This window comes from Botrytis sinoallii (genome assembly GCF_014898435.1).
Source record: "Botrytis sinoallii strain Bc 23 chromosome Unknown BSIN_002, whole genome shotgun sequence".
In the NCBI taxonomy this organism is placed as follows: domain Eukaryota; kingdom Fungi; phylum Ascomycota; class Leotiomycetes; order Helotiales; family Sclerotiniaceae; genus Botrytis; species Botrytis sinoallii.
The window spans coordinates 1246815-1271251 of record NW_024066029.1 but is presented as its reverse complement, the minus strand read 5'-3'; the positions used below and the strand labels follow the sequence as shown (position 1 = coordinate 1271251).

The window sequence follows — 24437 nt, the reverse complement described above, 5'->3', positions numbered from 1 at the left end:
CCCACTCGGTGATATGGCCCACTCGGTGATAAACCACGTTATAATTTATTTAACAATTTGAAAGTTGATTTGAAAATCTTTTATATAAGAAATTACTATATTTGAAATCTTTAAAATAATTTATTTATTCTTTTGAATAATTACAGTAATTAATTATAATATATATCAATTTCAATAATTCAATTTTTATATTTATTGAAATAATATATAATTCAAAAGTTGAAGAAATGAAGGTTTTTGGTGTGTTTTCGGCTAGTGTGCGATAAGCCGGGGCCTCAACTCTTACATACCCTCCTACAAAATGAGTACACATATATAAATAACCCTTCAAATCCACTCACACAAATTCAAATTCAATACTCAAAATTCACGCCATGAATCAAATTCTTAAATTTGATGTATTTATTTATAATAATCGCTCGAAAGAGTGATTTGAATACCTATTTCGAGCCAACGCTAGGGTTATTCAAGTCTGAGGATGTATTATCCATTATCCATCAGCTCATCTCATGTCGTTTCAACATCCCACTAACTCGTCTCATTTTTATCTCATCTTGAGTCGTCATCTATCAGACCCTCCTTCATCCATCCTCATCCACCAGCCAAAAAAAACTATTCACAAGAATAAACTGTTATTAAACCCCCTTAGCCTACTAACCACCCTCTCAAAAAGGAACGGACAGCTAAAAACGCCATTAAGTGATATATCAACCACCCCACTCTCCATATTTACTCTCGGAAAAAAAAACAAGAACAGGGTGCTGTAGAAAAAATGTTCAAGCTGTTGTTGTAATGTAAGTAAATCCCCAACCCAATGCCAAGCTAATGTTCAAAAAATGCAAATGCCAAAAAAGAAACCCGCCGTATACGATAATGCAGTACTTTACAAAGCCATCATAGCAACGACTGCCACAATACCTGCAAATACACTGCCTTTGAGGACTCGTTCTTGATTTGCGACAAGGCTATCTGCACTGCTTTTGCTGGTAGTGGTAGAGCCATCTCCTTGAGAAAATCCACTGCTGCCAGTTGAAGATGAACCACTGGATGATGAAGTTGCTGATCCCGAGCTAGAATCACTGCTGCTACTGTCATCACCAGAATGGTTATCTCCAACTCCTCCACCACCGTAACCTGTAAGTCCAGGAACTGTTGCGGCAGTGGAAACGGCAGTTGAACCAGAAGCTGCTGCTGATTCTCCCGCGGTCATATTTGTTCCAGTAGCCAACAGAGAAGAGAGGATAGTGGCATTTTTTGAATCGACCACGGTGTCGTTGGTTCCCAAAGCACTGTTGTAATAGTATGACTTTCCGGAATTCGTTCCTGGAGCAGATTTTGCGTTGTAGCATGAAATGTCGACCGATTCAAAAGCGGCATAGTAGTAACCGTTGTTTTTAATATCCTCAGAATTCCAGTCAATTTCACCACCTGCCCAAGCAATAGTTCCAGCACCATTACTCGCGAGACCACCGGGCCAAAGAGAAAGTTGGACTCGAGCAGGAGTTTGTGGGAAGTTCCACTGGTTTGCGGTTGCATTCCAGGTATCTACACGCTTCTTTGTACGTCCAACCTGTCCATCTACAAGCCAAGTAATCTCATCAGGAGTCCAGTCGATTTCGTACTCGTGGTAATTGGCATATGTATCCGAAAGGGTGATATTTAACTCGTTGTCATCTTTCAACCGATTAGCATATTCTCGTGCGCCCATGAGAGATTTACTCACAATTTGTAATACCCTGGAAAAAATAGTTAGATTGGGCAGTGGTCAATTCCGAACCAACAAATTCGTAATCGATTTCGTCCTTCACATCCGAGAAAAGAATAAAAGCCGTAATCACACCCCGACCTCTACTAGTCTTGAACTTTGCCTTTACATTTCCATACCACATATAAGTCGAAGAAGCCATAACCGTTCCGACCGAGTTTGCCGACATGGTCAACAATACATTATTATCGTAGATAACTGGACTTCCACTGTAGACCCAATTCGACTTTGATGCATCGCCCAAGTATTTTGTGTTTGAAGTTATACCATCCATGCTCGTAAAGGTATATGAAGCGCTTTCGCAGACGGGTTCGGGAACGCAGGAATCGACAGAAAATGACATTCGAGGATCACAACCCCCTAGACAATATGCGCCAGTACCACATTCTCCATATTCTGTGACTGTTAGTTCAACCTTCCATATTTATCCTTGTACTTTTGAGAGCAGACTCACGAGAGCAACATGGAGTTTCTTCGGGACAATGACTGTCGAGACTGCAAGCAGCGAACGCCACCGAGGCTGAGGCCAGGACGGTCAATAATGTTGATTTTCCAACCATTTTGTATGTATATGTATGTGTATGTATATGTATATGCAGAAGTCAAAAAAGAGAACCGCCCAAATGGATATCGAAGCGATTGGCGATATCGAGGCGCCTTGAGGTAGTACGAAGTGTACGACGAACAGGAAAAGAAATATAAAAGGTCCACGATAAAAGTGTAAGGTTAACGGCTTATTGCAATTAAAATATCTCCGTGTCGAGTGAATAAGTATGTGCTGGGCGTGGTGAAATTTCTTGTTCGAAAATTGAGGAGTGAATTTATAGTTCCCCGCGAAATTCCAGAGTCCCGAATTCTTTCCTTGTCGTGATATAAAATCTGTTGGTCGACCGTTTTATGTGCGTCTAACTGTGCGTCTAACTGTTTCTTCGTATGGTTCCTTCCCATAAATTCCTCCAAATGGAAAGATTATTAAATTGGTCTTGCTTGCTTGGCAGATGTAGTGTAATGGAAGAATGGATTCCCAAGCGAATGTGATTGAGCAGAAAAATGACCAGAGAACAATAAGACTCAACGACGAATAACGAATGATGTCGTGAATACTTTTATTGATTTACCTACGTACTTTTGTGAATAATGGAAGAAGTTGGAGAAAGAAGTGGGATAGGGGGGAAGGAAAGGGAGAAAGAGGTATTTGAATGGGGAAGACAAGCTTAAGGAGGACAAGACCAGGAAAAGAGGGTCTACGGAAGTGGGAGTTCTGGGTTATTTTCTATTTTCATCCATGCAATATCCATCCATGGTGGTGACTATTTTATTGACTACTAGGTAGGTAGTGCTCGACATTGTACAGAGTACCTCGAGTATTTTGACAGAGGACGAGGGATTGAAAGACGGCTGGCTGTGTTGGATTTACATGTATTAACGGGTTTGGTGCTAGTTTTGGTTGTTTTGATCTTTTTGATTACTTTTTTACTTCGCTCCAGTCTTATTAAGCCTCAAAGATCAAGACTTACGACTCAATACATACTCAATAGCACAGTCTAGTGGTATCGGGAGTGTGCACTTTGTACAAAACTCTCCAAATCTAATTCCATCCCTCCCTCCCTCCAGACCACAATCCCAATTCGCCCTAATCTCGATCTGCATATCCTCCGCACCCGTCCCGACTAGTCACCACTAGGAGATTTCTATTTTGCGAAAGAGTGGGCTGGGAGGATCATTCAGCATGACCAATGTGGAGTGTTCACATCATCCCATTCATCAATCTTCCAATCACAGCACGTGTAAATATGGAGAATCTCGTACTCGACATGCATACACACCAGGAGGGAGGCAAATAATGAAGAAGAAATAACAGACTTGCACAATCGGGGCGATTAGCCATTGGTAGTGTTGCGAATTGGGTGGAAGGACAAGCCAATACAAGGTGAGTCCTTTTGAATCATTTTGTGGCCATGAAGGGAATACGAAGGAGGGTTTGAAATAGGAATGGTAGTGCTGATGAATGAATGGTATGAGTAAGGTAGAGAGGTAGGTAACTTGGAGATATCCCTCGTATTTGAATGACAAGATTTACTTATGAATTTATGACAGAAATAGAATCATAGATGATAGAAACACAGAACCGTAGAAGCATATCCATGGATATTCATAGAATCAAAGCATGAAAACATCAAAACATCACATGACAACAACAACAACAACAACAACAACATGAAACCTCACAGAAAGTTAATCCTTAGCTTTAGATCTGATTCACAATTTGACATACATACTAGGTACAACCTGGAAGTTACAACGGTACATAAATACGCAATTACACTTTCCCCCATCAAACTCCACTCAAATTCCGGGGAGAACCTTTTCTTTTGATTTTGACTTACTTTATTAAGCGCTTAACCTTACCTACTACATACCTAGTCCCTTGAAAACCCCCTGAAAATCCCTCCCCACGAGATCACAAGAAGGAAAAAAGAAAAGAAAATATGTGGACACGAACGTTGAAATTGTTCTGTCAATAACCGCGTTGAGGAGTTTGTACAAAGTATATCTTCAATGGTTCTGGGGAAGTGGGAAGTGAGTGATCTTCGTATCGTATTACATCATGTGTGGTATACAAGAGAGCATAGGTAATTTTGTTGATATACATACATATACCGCTAATAAACATATTTGGTAGACGACAATTTCTCTCGAGAAGGACAATGTATTACTGTACCCCTCGATTCAAGACATCGATGTGGTATTTACGATGTACACATAATAACAACATCCATTGCGTACCTATCTATGCCAAGACTATCGTTTTTACCCAATAAATATCATCTATAATCTATAATTTATAAATTATCATCAATCCCTTCTCCAAGTATCTAGTTCGTATTTACTAAACAACATCCGACATCAGCCTTACGCTTTACATCACCCTCATATCCATATCCATATCCATATCCATATTCATATTCACCATCAGATTCCATATCCAAATCCACATCTATCTCACCAAATCATCACAACATCCATCCATCCATCCATCCACCCAGCAATCCATCTATACCCATACTCCGTACACCAAACACAAATCCCACCAACTCCCTACCCCTCAATCTAATCTCCAGATCATACTAGCTTAGCCAGGTACAAACTAACCACACGGCACGGCGCGGCACGCGAGTGATGGGATCTATCTAGGTACTTGTACGCTCACTCTCCTTACTAAATATTTTATGGTAGTCAAATGATCATAAAAATTAGATGAGATGAGATGACTTATAAGATATGAGATATGAGATATGCGATGATATGATATTAAATCAGGAACCCGCGAATCCATGTTCCTGGATGATACATATATACATATATACATACATATACCTATCCAAGTAGGTTTGCGTCATTGGAGTTAGATAGGTGAATAGATAGATAGATACCTATAATACCGTATATTATAGTATCCCGAAAAGTATAGGATTATAGTTTGATCAAAACCTTAGATGTATAAACTATATATATATATATATACATACCCACTGTATATACGTGTATATCTACATCTATCATCTATCCCATATCCCATATCCCATATCCAGCCGATACTGATTAGACAACTATTTATACCCTATAGAACAATACCCATATCATATCTAATCTAACCAACAAATACAAGTACAAATATAACCACACGTAGGTAGCACATAAACATCCTCTAGTTCCAGATTATCGATACTCTCAAGTGAGACTAGATTAGACTACACGAGTCGAGATTATGTTGGACAGACTGTGTATGTTATACCACACATGTATGTATCTATGTACCTATGTACCACACACAATATAGATACCATCTCACCATCTCACCATCTCTTTCCCCATCGCTCAGTCTCGCAATAGATAATCTAGAAACCCATCAACTACCTCCAATCTTTCCGGAGCCGGAATTTAAAAATCCAATATCTTTCTCTCCTGATAGATATCATATATACTTCCATCCACCCACACCCCCCTTCCTCATCAAATTCCTCAAGCTGCAAACAAGACTTTCAATTTTCATTTCGTTCCAACCCTAATCCAACTCACCTCACACCAAAATACAATACAATACAATAAAACTCAAACCTACCTATACCCACCTACCTATTTCAAGCACACCTCGATACATACATACTAATAGATATATACCAAAACGTCTTTCCAGTTTTAATTCTTTTACTTATATAGTACCTATCCTATCCTATCCTATCCCCGTCTCCACACTAATGCTGAGATTTCACTTCTTATATTCTTATATTCTTATATTCTTATATTCTTATATTCTTATATTCTCCTATTCTTCCAACTTCCATTCCTCCCTTCCCTTCCCTCCCATTCCCTTCCATTCCAACCTCAAACCTCAAACTTCACACTTCACACTTCACACTTCACACTTCACACTTCACACTTCAAACCTCAAAACTCAAACTCATATTTCCCATCCCATACAATACACACTCACATCCTACCATTCATTCCCTACCTTATTCAATCTATCCAATCCCACCCTCCAATCCCACCCTCCAATCCCATCACCACCTCACCACCTCATCTCCTCACAAACCCGCTTACTCGAGGATTCTAAAGTTCAAACTTGGTTGTGTGGGATGAATGAATGTTGTGGAGTGGATGATAAGGAAGTGGGTAGGTGGGTGGGTAGGTAGGTGAGGAAAAGAAAAGAAGGGAAGAAAGAAAGATATAAATAAGTTAGGAGATAAAACGAAATACAGATCAAAAAACAGATCAAAAAAGAGAAACTAAAGATATATATTAAAAAACACAATCCAGAGTCCAGCCCAAGAACCTCCAACCACAGACTCCCAAGAAAATATTCATTTCCAGAATCCAGAATCCAAAGTCCAGAATCCAAGTAAAGAGACGAGAAGCGAAAGATATCAAGCCGGTCAGATCAAAAGATACGCCATGGACACATGTATGCTACGTGGTATTCTGTTGATGTTGTCATCCATGATCATTTTCCAAATTTTTGAGAAAGAGGAAAGAGGGAAGGGAAAGAAGAGGAGAGAGGAGAGGAAATGAGACGAGATGAGATGAGCTCTTATTCAAACGCCTTAATAGTGATATAGAAACGCGCCTTTCTTTCCAACCATGATCCGTCCATCCTACCATCCACCCACCATCCGTCCATCCATCCACCAATCATGCAATAAACCCACCAACCCAACCCAATCCAATCCAAGCATAGAAGTTGCAACCAAAAAGACAGAAGCGCACGAAAAATCAACATAAATTCAATGGACAAACAAACATCCATGCAAGCTTGCACATATAAAATAAGCTAAGATAACTTTCTCCTCAACCCGAATGATCAAACCAGGAGCCGAGCCGAGCCAATCCAATACCCAAGCCAACATCCTGTACTTCCTTCCGAAGCCATGTACCGAAATGAAATATTTTGAAGAAGAAACGAAAAAAAAAGAAGAGAGAAAAAAATAGCACGCCAAGAGTATCCCACCCGATTCCATCCAGCGCCCCCCTTATATTTTCCCGCCAAAATTATCTTTGGCGTACTGTTCGCAAGCCTAGATGACGGATAGGAAGCTTGATTAGTTATGGGTTATTTAGTGTATCGATACTAGTCTCTCCATCTCAACAGATACATATTGATATCCAAGACCAGTATTTCACAAGACCAGATGTCCCAGATACAAAAGTCAAACCACAACAAGAAATAGAAGCTCACCTTGGCGGGTTTTCCAACTTTCTGTCCAATAGCCTTCCACTTATTCGCCTCGTAATCCTTGATGGCCGCGAGCAAAGCCTGACTCTATTTGAGCATCAGCACGTACCATATGCATGATATGCTGCAAAGATAGAACGTACCTCATCTTCCGCGAATTCCGCATAATGCATGTCCTAAAACTCTATTAGTCTATGTCATAACAACCACCCCATACTACTTTCGTACTAGCGAGACAGATATATGGGGAGAAAATGATGAGAATGAAAGTATATATTTACCTTGTACCAGTGCTTCTTTACACTTCCTTCAGTTCTTGCTGGGAAAGTCTACAAACACAAATTTCAGGTCTTAGCTTCGTCTCCAGGCTTTGTGCGACTTGACATGAAAAGTCTGTTTGGGTCACTTCAAAGTAGACTTTCATCTGATCTCACCTTTGCAATATCCGCCCAGCTATTACCTGCATCCCTCATATTCTTCAATCTCTGCTCTTCAGCAGGTGTCCAAGGAGTATTGGTACGACTCTTTTTAGCAGGTGGTGCCGTCGACGAGGCCATATTGGGGTCATCTAAACCCGCCGAAGAAGGTCCTGCAATAGATGAACCCGCCTGCATATTGAAAACCGAAGTATTCGTTGCCGTCGCAGGGCCCGTGGCGCGTCTCTTATTTCGCGAGCTAGCTGGCGAAGGAATCTCGGATTTGAGGGTAGACGTGTCGGTAGTCGATGGGTGATTATGTGAGAGTTGAAAGCTCGCGTTAGGATCGATTTCTTGTCTATCTACACGCTTAGACATTGGATGGATGGTCGGGGGTGAGTGCGCGGGAAAGGTAAAGAATGCAGAGAAATCTTCGAGGTCGGGAAGGTTCGAGAAGTTTTTAGGTGGTTGTTGCGCGAGAGAGGTGTCGGAGGGAGCTGCAGGCTCGCGTGTGGATTGGTTCATAAGATCACCGTGTGAGGCTGGGGTATAGATACAAAGATACTTACGTTCTCATGTACTTGGGAACGTTTGATTGTAGTCAACAGGGCTGACATCCCTTTCTTTGCATATCTTGCCGAAGACCGTTGGAAGCGCTTGGCACCACTTCGGATCCTAGGACAACCTGTAAGGCGTCTGGGGAAGTGGAGATGTTAATGATATAGTTGATGGCCCATTCATCTAATATTGTGTGACAAGCAAGATTTTGTGTGAAGTTTGATGATGGGGAATTTTGTTGTTATAGGTGTGATCTGATGACTAGAGGGGGGCGGCCACATCCAGACATTAAGTATCCTCGGTACATGTTCCAAGGACATGACATGTGGACAAGGAATAGAAGCCGGAAGAAACAATAATAAATATGCCTGTCTACGATCGGGCCACGGTACATACACGATACCAACCGTCCTTGCAGTGACTTTGAGCGGCTGAAGTGCCAATCATAGGTCTATCGCACACACTACAAGAGCCTGAGATGCATCTCCATAATTTTAAGTATTGGCCATGTATTAATATATATTCTTTAGCCCAAGCATACTTCTGGATTTCTCATTTCCAGCGTGGCTTGCGAGGACGGAAGGTCAAGGGGAATGGCTGGCTCGAATTGCAAAAACAGGCTGACAAGTGGTGTGGATGAGGAGGGTGAGAAAATGAGCATACATGAATGGTCATCATCCATGTATTTTCCTAGTGGAAAGATCGTCAGATCCACGTCTGCGTTTATTGTAAACTTTTGTGCTACCACCAAATCCAAGGGTCTGTAGAAGTCATCCCTAGGTATCAAAGATGAGGAAACTCGACCTGCCCCGAAGCTCTTTCGTCTTTCTCCGGCGCTTTGGTTACACTGGGCAGGGGATGAACGTGGGTTGTTGGTGAAGAGGATGCAAAGTCAATTGCATTTCATAATTTTCCTTGACCCCGGAGAGAAGTAAGTCATCGTGATACATTTTCTGCCGGCTTTTGCTTGGTTGCTTTGACTCAGCTCGATGTGCAGTAGTAAGATGCATGTAATGGTGGGAATATGAATTTCCTGATTGGAGGTTGATAAATGATGCTTGTCAGAGGGGAGATCTGAATGGTTGAAGAGCTGTCCTGTCGTTTAAACTAGAACCGAAAGCTGCGGGGTATGCAACATTTAGCACAATATCCCATACATCTCGCAATCTACCTAGTTTAGAAGCATATCGACAAATGAAATTATCATCTTGGAGCTTATCGATCAATCCACTCTCCTGCCAATGTGCCATGGTTTCTCTGTACTCATTCCTGTACCAGACGTATTAATCAATATTGCTTTCAAGCTAGAAGATGTGTGATGGGAGTATATCTCAGATCATTGGAAATATCCCAGTAATCACCGTCCTCGTATCAACACCTTGAAATCAAAGCGGTGTATAGAGAATTCGAGTTCTAGACGAGGCTATCGCACTTCTTCCTTCTCATCCAGATCTTGGCTTGAGTTGTTGTCACTATTTGATCAATATGAATTGGTCCGTCACCTTTCGTGGAACCTCCCCTATTTAATTCTGTTCCCCTCTAGGTTGGTTTCCGTCCCTTTATTAATTGAAAATCCATGTGCAGGCCCATGCGTGTACGAGGCATCATGTTGGCAATGTTTGGTTAATCTGACAGCATTGTGCATCTTCAATCCTTTGACATCAATTACATATATCTCCGTATGTACAGTACAAGGAATGACCTTTGGGTTACCTTGATAATGCAATCAAATAATGAGGCCAAGGTAAACGGCGCAAAGAGATCATTGTGAATGGTAGAAATGTTGGCTATCAACTGCAAGGCGTTCCCGATGATTCGAAATTGGGGTTGCTTCGCCGCAGCCCGCACCAGGCATTCGCCGACATGTAATTCAAATTTTAAATGCAAAATGAATTGAAAAGCGGTACATGGACTCGTTGACACTTCCGTGCCGGTTATTGGATGATAGACGGGATCCTCGGGCCGTGATTGGAAAAGAGTGGTTGGGATTCATATACCCAACAACATGAATGGTGAACCCGACCGTTTGGATTGTCTTCAGGAGATGGATAGTTTTGGTTTTGGGCTCTGGAAAGAAAAGAAAAAAGCGTAAGACTAGAGCAAACAAACAATTTTAGCTTCATGTGTTTTGTTTCAAGGGGATCTCGAAGAGGGTTAAGAGCGGACAGGTGTTACTTATTGAGGAAAACCTTGAGGTGGTAGTTTCCTGTTCAAACGGCTTTTTTCGTTCGTTTGTTTTGTTTGATGTTCCAAAGTAACAACCCCTTAGGTTCCTCCGAAGTTTGAGATGGTCGATTCTACTAGTTTGTTTCTCCATCAAACAAGGGGACTCGTGACTCTTCCCTTCTTGACGGCTATATTGTGGAAGTTAAAGCAAGTATACCTCGTGAACAATGAACTGTAGTGAGACTGTCAAATTGAATACCTCCGGATACATGCATGATCTTGGCTAACCAAAGTAACGGCGTATGAATCCTGGCATATCTGCACCTAGCCATAGTTGTAAAACTATGGAATAATACTCGGAGGAAAAGTCCGTCGGCCACTCACGTCCGACCATCTTCTGGATTTCGTCAACATTGAAATCCGAGAGGGAGAAAAAAGAGGAATGGTTGGTATGAGCACGTGTGTTGCACGTGATATGTATCACAAAGTTCGAATCACATTATCACATAGTATTTGGATTGTCATTCTGATTCCTTTCATTTCGATGCGCTCTACATGACCCCTCGACTCGGATGGGTCGAATCCGACAAATTGGGGGCGAAAGAGGGGGAAAGATAGAACAAGTTTCTAATTGTTCCATGGTGGAGATTTGCGGAATAGAAATGATGATAGGATTTAGAAAATCAAAACACAACATGTCTTCAAATGAACCTTAACCAACAAATCATTACATCTCAGAACGTCGTAACCGCAGTACAACAGCGCAACAGGCGCATAAATAAGCTAACAGTTTATCCTCCGAGCATTTCTAGACATTCTTACTGGTGAGATGTTCTTGCTTACCAAAGTAGGGTCATGTACCTGATATTATACTCCTTCACCGTTATGAAAACTCTTTCTTTTCATGCGATGACCTCGAGACATAACGAGTGACAGAATTCGATCGACTTTGTTTGAGGCCACGCCACCATATTCATCCAATACTTGCTCAAATCCCATTTCAGAGTGACTACTTTGCCAAGTCGAACAATTTAGAATAACAAGCGTTAATGTGTGCTATGTAGTTAGGCGATTCATTATCCGTTCTTGGTATCGCATCTCGTATGCATGTATTGGTATGTATATCATCGTATATGGGGTAATTGGAATGTTACCAAGTTAGGTGATGATGATGGAAGATACGATGGTCAGCCTGCATATGTTGAATAAGTTGATTGAATACCTAGCTAGGTAGTCAAGGGATAAAGTAGATATTACGTAGCACCTAGGTACGTATCGAGTAGTAGTAGAAGAAGAAGGGTCGAATGATCCGTTGATGATAACAAGGTTAAAAGCCACTCTACAGGTACCAGTGTTCAATTCAAGGTGGGTGCTCAAGTAGGTCCCTATCGAGCCTATCTACCGAGTATCTACTCCAAATAAGTGCTCATGTGACAAGGTTTGATTAACGACTTTTCCCCTTCATCTGAAAAGTAAATCCCAATTAGTCCAGTTTTCATGTTTTTAGACTCTCCATCATACCCTTTGAGTCGAAACTTTCCGACCCTTGATGATCAGAATCAGATACGACTCATACAAGTGTATCCATTGAAAGTTAAGCATATTAACCCAAATACACTAACAACATCCATGATTAGACTTTCCCGTTACTTACTTTCCTTATAGGGCTGTTGTGGCTGTCAGAATTAGAACCCTTGATGTCTTGGTGATCGATTACCTCCTACCTACCCCCTAATTACCTAGACCTATCTAGTAGGGAGGTAGGTATGTATTAGGAAGTCAGGACTCAGTACGGGCCGTCAGTACACACCTTTTTGGTGGAATGTCACCTCACCGAGCTCACCAAAAGATCGGACGCTCATCCTTCCGGACACTGGCCAATCTCTTTTTCCAACACTTGTATTGCTTCAATTTGGAAATTCAAGTATCTTACATGATTTGAGACGAACGATGAAAAAAAAATCGAATCAATCGTTCAAGTATCTGACATGAAAAGTTCTCAATAGCTTCATTATCACATCTCAAAATACCTCGAAACGTCTTATGCAAAGATATTTCATTAATTTCAGACTCTAATCGAACTGACTGTCCACTTGTATTCAGTATCAACCAACCTCTCGACCTCTTAGTATTTCTACGCTCAATGCAGATTAGAGAGAATGTTGGAGAGCACGTTTGTAGTATCTCCTGCGAGCCCCATTGCTTTGCGTCAACACAACGTTTCTTAGTACCTCAGCTAAGGATAGATAGTGTTGTGCCTGTGCGGTGCGACGACAAATTTAATGACGCTATTCTATTTTGATATTAATTGTTCCTATTCCTGACCTGTCATTTCTTGTTAGCCGTTCTTGGTTGCTCTTCTCCTTGTTGTGTAGGGCAAATTGCGTCGTACTAATGAGCCACTCCAAACGGTTCTAAATGGTCCAAACACTGGAATATCAAGCATGATCACCGAGGCGCGCGGCGATTGTTCCAACTTTGGTCTATTTACGTCCCATCTCCACGATTATTCATGCATTCGAAGCTTTTTCCCAGGAGGGATAAGTGAGATAAGAATTTTAAAGTCCTTGGTATCGGTGGCTCGAGGGTCAATGAGGGTCACCATAATCCCGGTACGAAACTCTTCGAAACTCGCTTCCCCCTCGACCCCTCCAGGTCTTGTAACATTGCAGAAATCGTCCATTGCAATAATTACATTACCCATCTTGATGTTGCCATGAGAAAACGCCTCGTTGCGAAGTCGCATGGGCAGTATGTACAAATTCAACCATCCAGAAGTTTGCGTTTGCGGAGATTTCAATTTCCGATGGCCATCTGGGAGAGTTCTCCCATGAAATATCGACGCAAGTTTTGAATGTCATCAAGGTCATCGTACTTGAGACCCCGCCTCAAACGTCAAACAGAGATTTACATCATTTACCCCAGTACCTAAGAAACACTATTTTGATGCAGAAACGGGATGAAAACTCATAGAGATATGCAACTCTACCCATGCGCAATCAGAAACTGTGATTCCATCGACTACTCGTCGTTCCCTGTAAGATGGTTTTGAACCTCAGAGGTTACTGAACTTGGTTTTATCGATATTCCAGACGACCAAGTTGGTTCTTCATATAACACCCAACGTTCTGCTCTTTAAGTTTCCCTCTTCTTTCCTTACACTTGACGTGACTACCTATTTCGCAGCTAATATTTACTTTCCTTTCTTCACCAACTGGTTTGGCTGCCTTACATTCTTTATTGTAGTTATATCCTGTTTTACTTATCTTATTCCGACTTTTTGACAAAGATTATATTCTATACCAACTTTTAACAACATTTTCGATTCTTCGATTGCCGGCTCAGCCATCTTTTACACAATATACTTTCAATTTATCATCAATCAACGACTATCATCATGTCTTCAAACCAAATGAACACCCAAGTGGCATCATCCACATACGTTCCAGTCGACGTAGCCCAACGACACGAATATGGCATCCAGAAGAACCGTAAAACGGCTTCCACTGGTGGCGGCAGAGCTTGGAGTGAGGATGAGGTATGAATGAAACAGAAACCTTCAATAAGAAAACTTACTAATCAATTTGTTCTAGGAAGTTTATCTTCTTCAAACTCGCCTTCAGAAAATGCCTTACAAGCATATCGCTTCTCATTTGAAGAAGACTGAATTGGCTTGCCGTCTTCACTATCATCAATTGTCCCATGGAAGCAACCGCCGCAAGCGTACCAATTCCATGACTTCTTCCGGTAGCTCCAATTCAGAATCTTCGACTTTACCTCTCCGAATGCCATCTCCAATTGATGAGGCTACTCATCTCCGAGCTATATCCCCTGTCTACAATTACTCACCACAATCACCTCAACACGTTCAACTCCCATCTGCATCTTCACTTCTATCCCGCTCAGCTTCCAACAGTCCTTCTAGAACTCTTGGTCACCCCATTGCTATTCTCCCAAAGCCAACCCCTTCTCGACACGCAGTTAATGATTCCTCATCGGATCAAGCTCTCCGTCTCGATTGCGTCATGACTTCCACCCCAGTCACTGTTGCCAGCGTTGACAAAGAACGTCTTCGTCGTGTATACGAAGCTCATCGCAACTCTTTCTGGAACGTCATCGCATCCGAGTATGGCGGAGGCGTATCTCCTCTTTTACTCGAGGAGACCTGGAAGCAAGGTGTCGCATCCAATGGACCACCAACCCCATGTGTCTCCCCAGACATGCCAAATCTCAACCGAGCAAGCTACCATCATTACAACAGCCAAGCCCCTCAACGATTGCCATCACCAAGCCAAGAGATCAAGAACAACGCTACCAGTATCTCGGCACTTCTCGGTATTGATGCTAGTCCCCGTAGTCCTAAGGAAAGAGAGATGATCAAAAGATTGGAGGAAAGTAGGGAGATGTGTTAAATAATTTTCTTTCTTCATCATTTATATCTATTCACGATTTCATTCGTCAGGTGGTACACAAGAAATGGTAATCTTATTGACACGACACGAATTGGATGATGGTTACGAGGGGAGGAGTTCGAGCTCCACTTTGGATACGATTTGGGAACAGAGGGTATTTGCACGATGATCTATTCTTCTCGGCGCAAGGAGGGGAGTTATGGGGCATTCGTTCAAATCCATCTATCAACCTTTCCAATGGGGTATTTTGTGTAGTACAGTAGCAAGCTTTAATCGCAATAGCGCGAATCCTGAATATACTTTTGAATTTCAAATCCATCTGCCTTCTATCTGTCTCGGTTGTTTCACTGCCATTCACTTGTTTATTCTTAAACCCCGTACTTTTCGACATAAAACATCCTTATGGTTTCATATGTATCTTTCGGAGACCATAGATTGCGGCTAAAACATTTTGCGTCCACAATATGCATATTTGGAGATCAGATGAAACATATGAGATATCCATTTGGAATAGAGACGTTGTGGATATACAGAGCTTTTCCATACAATAATATCCATATTTTAACCAGGAAAAAAGAAAGGGCTTGTGGTTGTAGTGGTGATTGAAATTGAGGTTGATTGAAAGTTACCTCGGTTGCCCAGGCCCATGTGGATTGTCCGAACTCTTATTTAGTGGAGATTCTACGATAGAGCCCGAAGATAAACTATAAATTAAGCATCTACTAACGTGGATGACGTGGGGTATTAGAGAGCTTACCTAGGAGCCTAGTAGTTTCAACCCTAACAACCACCCATATCGAGCCCCATACTGAGCCCAACTTCTTTAATCCAGAATGATACCCTCACTCATCAAGTATGGCCTTCGGGCGACCAAACACGCAAAAGATGCAATCGCATCCGCATCGGCCTCTATGCTGCTTAAAGAACATTCAACAAATGGTCCATTGGTCCGCTCACAATACCTCGATGTAAATCAACTCCAGCGATTGAGCGCCACGCTTGCTTCTCATAGCTCGTCTGATCCCTCCTCCAGTTTCGCAGTAGAGTCGAGCCCTGATGCCCTTCCAATTCCTCCCTGTCACCATCTAGTATATTTCACACCACCAGATGCCGAGGATAAATTGGGGCTTGATGGATCGGATACGATATTCAATCCGCCAGGACCTTTTACAAGAAGAATGTGGGCTGGCGGGGAATTGGAATGGGTGGATGGGAATAAACTGGTGACGGGGGAGAAGGCAGAGGAAACGACGACATTGAAGAGTGCAGAAGTGAAGAAGACGAAAGCTGGGGATGAGATGATAGTTGTAGGGGTCGAAAAGACATTCAAGAATTCCAAGGGACTTGCGCTTGTGGATCGAAGGTAAGTGAAGTTCATCTCGCCATATCATCTTGTTGGAACATTGAAGTTGTCATTCAATTGGAAGAGTGATTTGAGGATTCGGGAAGTTGGTAATATATGCTAAATCAAAATACAATCAGAAATTGGCTATTTAGACAAGCAATTGATTTTAATAATCCCCCTCCCCTTCCGCCACTTCCTTCCATCATTCCAGTTCCTTCCGTCAAATACGAGCACACTATTACCCATACACCAATATCCCTCTTCCGCTTTTCTGCTTTAACTTTCAACGCGCATAAAATACATTATGACCGGGACTGGTGTCGGAAAGTTGAGGGACATCGAGATTGCGTCGTACATGGCCCGTTGAACTTGATACACATGGTTGATTTCTGGAGGCATATTATAGGAAAGAGTGAGGGGGGCACAGGGAATGATAAGCTTACAGTACTTTTGCCAAAAAAGGTTACGTATAGAGCTACGAGTCCATTCTATGTGGGAGAGGAGTACCGGATACTCATGGAGGAGGAGAAGGAAAAGGTCTGCAAAATGAAGATTGTAGATCGGTTTGGAATTGTGGGAATGGTAGGCAAAATTGAGAGGTGATGTTATATTGTGGAATGTTATTAATGCCCGAGGAAATGTTGTGCTATGCAGCTATGACGAACAACATTGAGCATGTTCTACTGGATACATCCACCAATCCTTGCATTCTCGTCATTGTTAGGATGCTGCGTGCATGTCTTCCCTGGTCTGTATTGTTTTGTCCGACATACTGTCTAACCTGCTCTGACTATATCTCGGAGCTCACAATCATGATTCAGCGAACTCAAATCTACAGCAGTGTCTCATTGGGTCAAAAACCGATTTATCATTAAGAAATATTATCGCTATCAATCAATACTAAATTCGACTCGCTCGTAATTCAAGAAAATGCGGTACAGCTCGTGGCCATTGTCGACGTCGACTGGAACTCTACTTTCGATACGTTATCTCCCTCTCCCAATACCACATCAAACGTGGTAGACCATTGCACATTATCGATCGACTTCGTTCCGCTGAATAAATAATATCCATCGATCTCCTCGCTTACTTTCTCCATAGCTGTACGTTGCACTTCTAATGATTTCACCATCACGCCTGGTATGGCACGTTCAGACACCCAGTCAAAGGCGACAGGTTCGCTGATACGATCGGCACGAACGGCTGCAGTAACTGTTATATTCCACTGGCCTGCGTCATTGACGGCTACCTGTGGCTGACAGGATTGTGCCGGTTGGTATAAAATGGCGTCTGAGAGTGGGAAACCCCCGCCGTTATTGGTGATGATTTCATCAGCTGCACCGACGGTATGTAAGATGACATCGAAAGACGAGATACTGGTTGTAGCATCAAGAACAGTGCTGAATCCATACCAAGTGAAGACCTCTGAAGCGAAGCCATAACTCTGGCCCAACAAGTAACGTTCTCGAGTGGCAGGAATTGTAGTGGTCGAAGTGTTGTTCTTACGATCACGGTATTGAAGAGATACGGTCACATCATCGGCGTTGCGGTTGGTGGTGCGAACGCGGATGTATCCTCCGAAGGAAAGAGTGTTATTTCCAGCCAAGAAAAGAGAAATTCCCCATGGCTTCACTTCGATGGGTGTGATGACTTCAGAAAGTGTGACGTCTGCAGGAACAGTATCGATCATTCGAGCGAAGATGTCAGAACATTGCTTTTGGAAATTCGTTGGATCTGCTAAAGATGTCATCGTTTTGTTATTGTCGGCACCAAAAATGCGTTTATCGGAATTGAACGTATCATTTTGACCGATCACAAGCGGGTCGGTCGAATTGTTCCCTAGATATTCGGTCACAATAGTGTTGTCGAATTTGGTGTAGGTGCTGTCAAATTTTGGAAAGTTTTCTGCGCTGCCGTCGCCGGTAATCTGAGGAAAATCGACTCCATGAACACCTCCGAGAGTATGGCCGCATGCTACCATGGTTATCATCTCGGCGGTGTTGAATCCTTGCTTTGCGAAGATTGCAGTGTGTGTCGCCAAATCCTGATCAGGTTCGGGTACGCCAAAAACACCAGCTTTCATGGCATCGACTCGTCCACCTCTGTATGGAATGATTGGACCGCCACAAGCCATTGAAGAAACGACAACGGCCATTGCAAGAAGATCGGCCGACGAAGCTTTAATTGAGCGACGGTCTTCTGTAAATGCAAAGGTAGCATTAAAAGCATCACCAGGGTTCTCTGCTCGGCCAAGTTCAAAGGCTATAGAACCATCGAGTCCTCCAAGGCCAGTCTCTACATCATGAGTAGCCATATCATGATAAGCAGTTCTAATCCATTCCGCAGCTGCCTGGCGTCCACCTCCTGTCGATGAGAAATCGCACGGCGTCACACCTGATACGAAAATTAGTAGACCATTCATTCTCATTATCAACTTGAAATATCTTTTCCGAAAACTTACCATCTCTCAAGCCAAAACGTATGTAACCTTGTTGAAGATAAAGAATATCCTCTAGTTGATCATACTCGGACGGCCAAGTGTAGACCGCATTAACTGATAGCACGGGTAGCAAAACCGTGCTGATTAAAGATGCCCCCTTCATTTTTAAAGACGACTTGAAAAGAACAATATCCACAATAGAGAGTCGGACGACGTAAACGATTGTAGTGACTGATTGAAATATTCAATATTCAGTAGAATGGGAATGCAATTATATATCGGTGAAAGATGAGTGGAATACCAGGTATTTTATAGCAACACAACTGCAAGTGTGTTAAATCAATTACTGATAGGGACTGATTCCTGTCCCATTCTTCTCTGAACCGAGTCCCCTCGTATTTCCTGAAATACATTGGGATCCATATGTCTAATCTTCTTCAAAGCAGGGCCATCAAAAGAAGTGGAAGGGTTTAGGAATCCGATCAATAAGGGTGGATAGAATACGATGGAAGTATCAGTAATCATACAGCCTACGATTCCGAAGTGGAAGGTGTACCGGTATACGAAAGAATACGACCGCTGCCAAAAAGTAGTCAAGACTCCATTTTCACAATGGAGTGGGTCCGCATGGGGAATTTTGGATGTTCTTAGAGTTTGTTATGCGAACGCCAGAACGTTGGAAAGAGTAATGGAGAATACATGATTTGCTCGTGAGCTTCGCCTGGGGTTGGTGTTAGTAGAAGGTTAATTAAAGCTTGTTCGTGATTGTGGAGCTACCCGTTGTTTGAATGATGGACGGAGAAGTGCCCGCATGAAAGGGTTTAATTGGAGGGACTAGAGACTAGGGTGTGGTTGAACCGTTGAAGGGAGTATAATGGATTATGGATAGGGAGGTGGATGTGTAGTGGATATAGTAACTTACATACATGATACATCGTAGAGTAGATAGAAAATAGTAGCTGGCTAACTAGCTGCGGAAAGGGGGAGATGATTAGGTTTTGGAGATGAGGTGAGATCGAGTGGAGTAAGAGTAGGTAGGTATATAAACTTGTACATGTCCCAAACCCAAAGATCTGATGTTTTTGGTAATGCATAGACATTCTTCAGTACATTACTCTTAACCCCTCTTAAGATCCTCTGGTAGAGTACGACATATTGGTAAAGTTCTGCAAATCAACTCTTGAAAAGGAGAGTCCAGAGGTTTGGTCGCGTGATCATGAGATCGTATTATATCACGCGTGCATGAAATCAGATCACATACCTATCTACCTTGGTATCAATGTCTTATTCATACAACGAATAACCTGCAACGATACGTAGGTAGGTAGATATCCAAGAAAGATACCAAGATACCCAACAAATGAGTAAGAAACAGATTCCCTACATCAACCCTCCTCCACCCACGCAGCCTCTCTCCTAAATCAAATCCTTCACAACCCTCTCCATAAAATACGCCCATCTTCCTACCCAAATCCACAAATTCACAAGTTACACCCTTCGCACAACCTCTTATCGCAAAAAATCTGGTATTCAGCCTCCACACCCCCGAAAATCTTCACATGGTACCTATCACTCACAACCCCATAAATTTCACATTCAACCATTCACCATTCTGCTCACCGAGGATTTTCAGCCTGGGAGTCATACATTTACGAAGCATTACCTAGGGAAAAGATTCTTCACACCTGAAAGTGTGAGGGATGAGCAAAAATTCATAGGTTCGCGTTCGCCCCCGCCACAAAAATTTGATCCACTCGAGATCGTCAGGCAACGGTTTGCGGCGGCTCAGCCGCGTTTGTGATTCATTTGTTTTACTCTGCTGGCGATTGTGGGATTCTTTTGAGTGTGGTTTTGTTCATAAAGAAAGATTTTGGATGAAGAAGTGAGATTCTTTTGGATGGTAGTTTTGGATGCTTTTGGAGAGTTCTTGCTTGCTGTTTGCTTGTTTGGTTGGTTTTATTGCGATTTTTTGCGTGTCGAAAAGCGATAGATTCTACAGAAGGATAAGGTTACAGCGTCAAGACCAGACTAAGACCGAGGTCGAAAGCAATATCAAAATGTCACGACATCACCACAGTTCTCGAAATGAGAAATCACATCCTCATTCCCATTCTCGACGAGATACTCGCCATGAAACTCGTCATGAGAAAAAGAAAGTTACGCCGAAAAATCTAGCGGCGACATTGGGAATGATGGGGTTGGCGATTGGGGCTACGTTGTTGACGGAGGGGGGACCGTGGAAGAGTCGTATGGCTGCTGCGGCTACGGTGGTGGGGATGGAGCAGATGCTTGAGAGTGGGGGGTTTTTTGATGGGAAGGGGGAGGGGGAGGGGAGGGTGGTTAAGGAGAGGGAGGAGAGGGGGGAGAGGGAAAGGGAAAGGAGGAGTGAGAGGGGGTTTGAGGAGGAGAGGAGACGGAGGGATGTGGAGGATGATGATGAAAGAGCATATCGACATCGAAGGGAGAGGGTTAGAGAAGAAGAAGATAGGAGAGAAACGAGAGGAACGAGGCATGGATATGGACATGGATATGATTCATATGAGAGAACAAGACGAGATACTCACGATGAAGATGATCGACGACGTCGGGAAAGACGAGCTAGGAGGGAAGCCAATAGACGGTTCGACGAACAGTATGAGATTGAGGAGCTTCCCGTCTGATGATTTACTTTACTTTAAACTTCTTTTGGGTCGGGTTTTAGGAGGTATTCACATGGTACCAAATTATCCAGGAAGGAAATGGACGGACATCTTTGGGAAGGCTTAGGAATCGGAGGAATATGGGTAGCTTGGTACATAAAGCAGAAGTTGGGTACTTCTAGCTATTATCCCATCCAAGCCCACGGTTACGAGGGCATGCGGAATGACGGTTTAGGAAATGGAGGATTGAGATGATATTATGATACATGCATGGAAAGGGATAACTTTCTTTCTTTATCGAGTCTGGAGATGGCTCTAAAACCGATTATTTTCGATTGCGTAGATTTATTTTCTTTTTAATTAATAACTTTATTGGGTTCTTGAGAGATGGAACTGTTTCCTAAATAATTATCTGCAGCTGCATTTGGACTTAGTGATAAATAACTATTCCGCACAGGCATACATACACAAACACATCTTTGGAGAGGAAAATGATCCCAAGGAATTACGATACTGCATTATGCGTGAATATTCATTCATTGTAAGACAAGAAATATTTTCTACTCGTGGTGAATATCGATACAATACAAAACCATGTCTAATACTCCTTACCGTGTAAACTTCCTACCGAGACATTATTAACCCCAATACTCCTTTTGAACTTGAGCCCAAAGACTCTGGAACCACCAAAAGACACCGAACCCCTCCTGTCGGAGAATGACTTCTGTACCCTCCCTTTAAAGACCCACACATTCATGATATTCGCTCGTTCCCTCTTCCCAAGACCCCAAACATATGCCCCAAAATCCAAAATCCACACACCCCTATATGTCAAAACTTTCCGGATCTTCTTCCATGAAAATTTTGTACACCCTCCTACTAGTTGCCTTCCCAATCTTCGTATCCGTAAGTGCTCCATTCTTGTTCGCCAATTTTCGACATCCTTCCAATGCCGACGAACCGTTCTCTTTGAATCCCTGTAACAGGGCCTGAGGGGTGGGATACTCAGCGACTATCCCCTCTGCCATCTTCTCTGTAACATGGTGTATCTCCTCCAACATTTTGATATACGTATCTGTGGTATCTTTTCCAGATTTGAACTGACCACCCGCCATACAGAAATTCAAACCGAGAGCTTCGCGTTGGGCTAGATACGGAATTGTAGATATGTGCTTGGTAAACTGTGCGACCCATTTTGCGCTATCTTGTGCGTTGGTACTCAAACGGTGCTGCACTTTATGGAGGACTTCCAATTTGAGTAAAGAGTCTTCAATGATACTGTCTGCGTTTTCAATGTATTCGTCTGCTTGTGTTGCTTTTCTCCTCTGATTGGAACTGCTACTAGCCCCTTCATCCTCCGGTATTCGACTTCTCACTGCAGCTTGATACTGACGGTCTTTTATGTTCCGATTCTTATTCTGCCATGCAGTTAAACCTTCAATAAGGTATATCAGCTTGCATGATTCGAATTGTGATTTGAGGATAGAAATATGAGTATCTAGATCCACATCTCCTCTTCCTAAAGCCATATCAACGAATTTCTTGGCTGGTATGATACATAGAATGTGATTTTCGTCCTTGATTTGCCGTGGTTTGGGTTCCCATATATCACTTTCTTCATTGTATTCCGAAATGACCTTTCGACGCCACTTGATGACTAGATCTGAATTCTCCCATTGAGATTGTTGAACGTCCAATTCCTTCAGTAAAACATCGATTCTAGTTCTCAATGCCATGTGGCTTTTATCTTGAATACATGAAGGTAAATCAACAATCATTTCCGGAGTCGAAATTTCGGGTTTGGTACGATCGACGTTGACTTTAGCCAGGTCCTTTGCCTTTTCTTTTTCTCGCTCCTTCTCTGCTTTGGCATACTCTTTGTCGATACGTTTTTGCTCCCTTTCAGCATCCTTTGCCGCCTTCTTTTCTGCTGCGCTCGAAGCCTTTTCTTTAGATTTATCAACCTTCTCTCGCTTCTTCTTCTCGGGTGTAGAATCATCATAATGATGTAGCATTGGCTCTTCAATCGCTTTCGGTCGCCTTGGTGGCGGATTCCAGGATTTCAGATTCTCAATGGATGGAAAGTCATCTTCATCCTCGACATCCAAAAAAATTGGCTTGCTGGCTTTCTTCCGGGGTATCTCCACTTCGTCATCATCATCGTCGTCGTCATATCGAGTCGAAGATGCCTTTCCCTTGCCGTATTTCAATCGAGCAGCGGACGTATCCGGCGAGCTTGTAAACAATAAAGGATCTGCGCCCAAAGAGTTTGATCTATTCAACCTGTATTTGGGCGGTCTTGCTTTACTTGTTCGGACGGACTCAATATTCGAAACAGTGCGGTGGTATCCGCCTGCGGCCCTTGGGACTCTATCTTTTGGTGATGATGCTCTCTGTCGTTTCGCAGGTGGCGGAGAAGTGAATGGGTCGTCTGAGTCTGTTATTTCGATAGGAGCATTGGCGCCTTGTCGTTGCTTCGAATTTCCAGTATCCCGTTTTGTAGATGCACTATTCAATACAGAACCAATAGTCGTGTCGAAATCATCAGACCACAATTGGAGCTCGTTGCCATCATCAAGGTGTATTGTCTTGGAAGCTTTTGGTTTGGGAGATCGTATCGGCGGATTTGGTGGCGGGGCCTTCGCTGTCTCAATACTAGTCAAATTATCGAAATTTGCAAAGCTGAAGTCAAAGAGCTGGACTGTAGGTGGTCTGGAGATATTCTGTGATAGATCTTTGAGTGGAGCTTTGGGGGCGACAATAGGTGCGACTTTGGCGCAAGTCTTCGGTAGTTCTGGCTCTGGACTCGAACTTATCAAATCAATAAAGTCCTGCATTTTATTGAGATTAGAATTGGAATATGCGGGTAGAAATGCCGGCGATTGTGTTCGCACAATCCAGAACATATGAAAGTATTACGTTGAATTGAAAGAAAGCAAAGCAAGACAGTTGGTGGCATAGA

General features: G+C 42.6%; 7 protein-coding genes across 7 annotated transcripts; 3 read left to right on the top strand and 4 right to left on the bottom strand.

The window, feature by feature from the left end:
* Positions 1-284: 284 nt before the first annotated feature.
* On the bottom strand, positions 285-2989 carry EAF02_001503 (uncharacterized protein). The gene is made up of 3 exons (XM_038897551.1): positions 2220-2989; positions 1724-2161; positions 285-1674 (listed from the first exon to the last, which is right to left on the bottom strand). Exons 1-3 carry the CDS (start codon positions 2323-2325, stop codon positions 884-886), a joined length of 1335 nt encoding a protein of 444 aa, XP_038762526.1. The 5' UTR covers positions 2326-2989; the 3' UTR covers positions 285-883.
* Positions 2990-6355: 3366 nt separating this feature from the next.
* On the bottom strand, positions 6356-8739 carry EAF02_001502 (uncharacterized protein). Its single transcript, XM_038897550.1, has 5 exons — positions 7934-8739; positions 7781-7828; positions 7643-7675; positions 7503-7586; positions 6356-7341 (listed from the first exon to the last, which is right to left on the bottom strand). The coding sequence occupies exons 1-5, from the start codon at positions 8438-8440 to the stop codon at positions 7297-7299; spliced, it is 717 nt and encodes a 238-aa protein (XP_038762525.1). The 5' UTR covers positions 8441-8739; the 3' UTR covers positions 6356-7296.
* Positions 8740-13080: 4341 nt separating this feature from the next.
* EAF02_001501 (uncharacterized protein) lies at positions 13081-15375 on the top strand. Its single transcript, XM_038897549.1, has 2 exons — positions 13081-14177; positions 14233-15375. The coding sequence occupies exons 1-2, from the start codon at positions 14037-14039 to the stop codon at positions 15049-15051; spliced, it is 960 nt and encodes a 319-aa protein (XP_038762524.1). The 5' UTR covers positions 13081-14036; the 3' UTR covers positions 15052-15375.
* A 374-nt stretch (positions 15376-15749) lies between these two features.
* EAF02_001500 (uncharacterized protein) lies at positions 15750-17166 on the top strand. Its single transcript, XM_038897548.1, has 2 exons — positions 15750-16414; positions 16534-17166. Exons 1-2 carry the CDS (start codon positions 15885-15887, stop codon positions 16997-16999), a joined length of 996 nt encoding a protein of 331 aa, XP_038762523.1. The 5' UTR covers positions 15750-15884; the 3' UTR covers positions 17000-17166.
* A 152-nt stretch (positions 17167-17318) lies between these two features.
* EAF02_001499 (uncharacterized protein) lies at positions 17319-18999 on the bottom strand (the record flags this gene model as incomplete). Its single annotated transcript, XM_038897547.1, has 2 exons — positions 17319-18790; positions 18858-18999. The coding sequence occupies 2 exons, from the start codon at positions 18997-18999 to the stop codon at positions 17319-17321; spliced, it is 1614 nt and encodes a 537-aa protein (XP_038762522.1).
* A 1894-nt stretch (positions 19000-20893) lies between these two features.
* Positions 20894-21496, top strand: EAF02_001498 (uncharacterized protein; the record flags this gene model as incomplete). The annotated part of the gene is made up of 1 exon (XM_038897546.1): positions 20894-21496. One exon carries the CDS (start codon positions 20894-20896, stop codon positions 21494-21496), a length of 603 nt encoding a protein of 200 aa, XP_038762521.1.
* Positions 21497-22299: 803 nt separating this feature from the next.
* Positions 22300-24312, bottom strand: EAF02_001497 (uncharacterized protein; the record flags this gene model as incomplete). The annotated part of the gene is made up of 1 exon (XM_038897545.1): positions 22300-24312. The coding sequence occupies one exon, from the start codon at positions 24310-24312 to the stop codon at positions 22300-22302; it is 2013 nt and encodes a 670-aa protein (XP_038762520.1).
* Between the last annotated feature and the right edge of the window lie 125 nt (positions 24313-24437).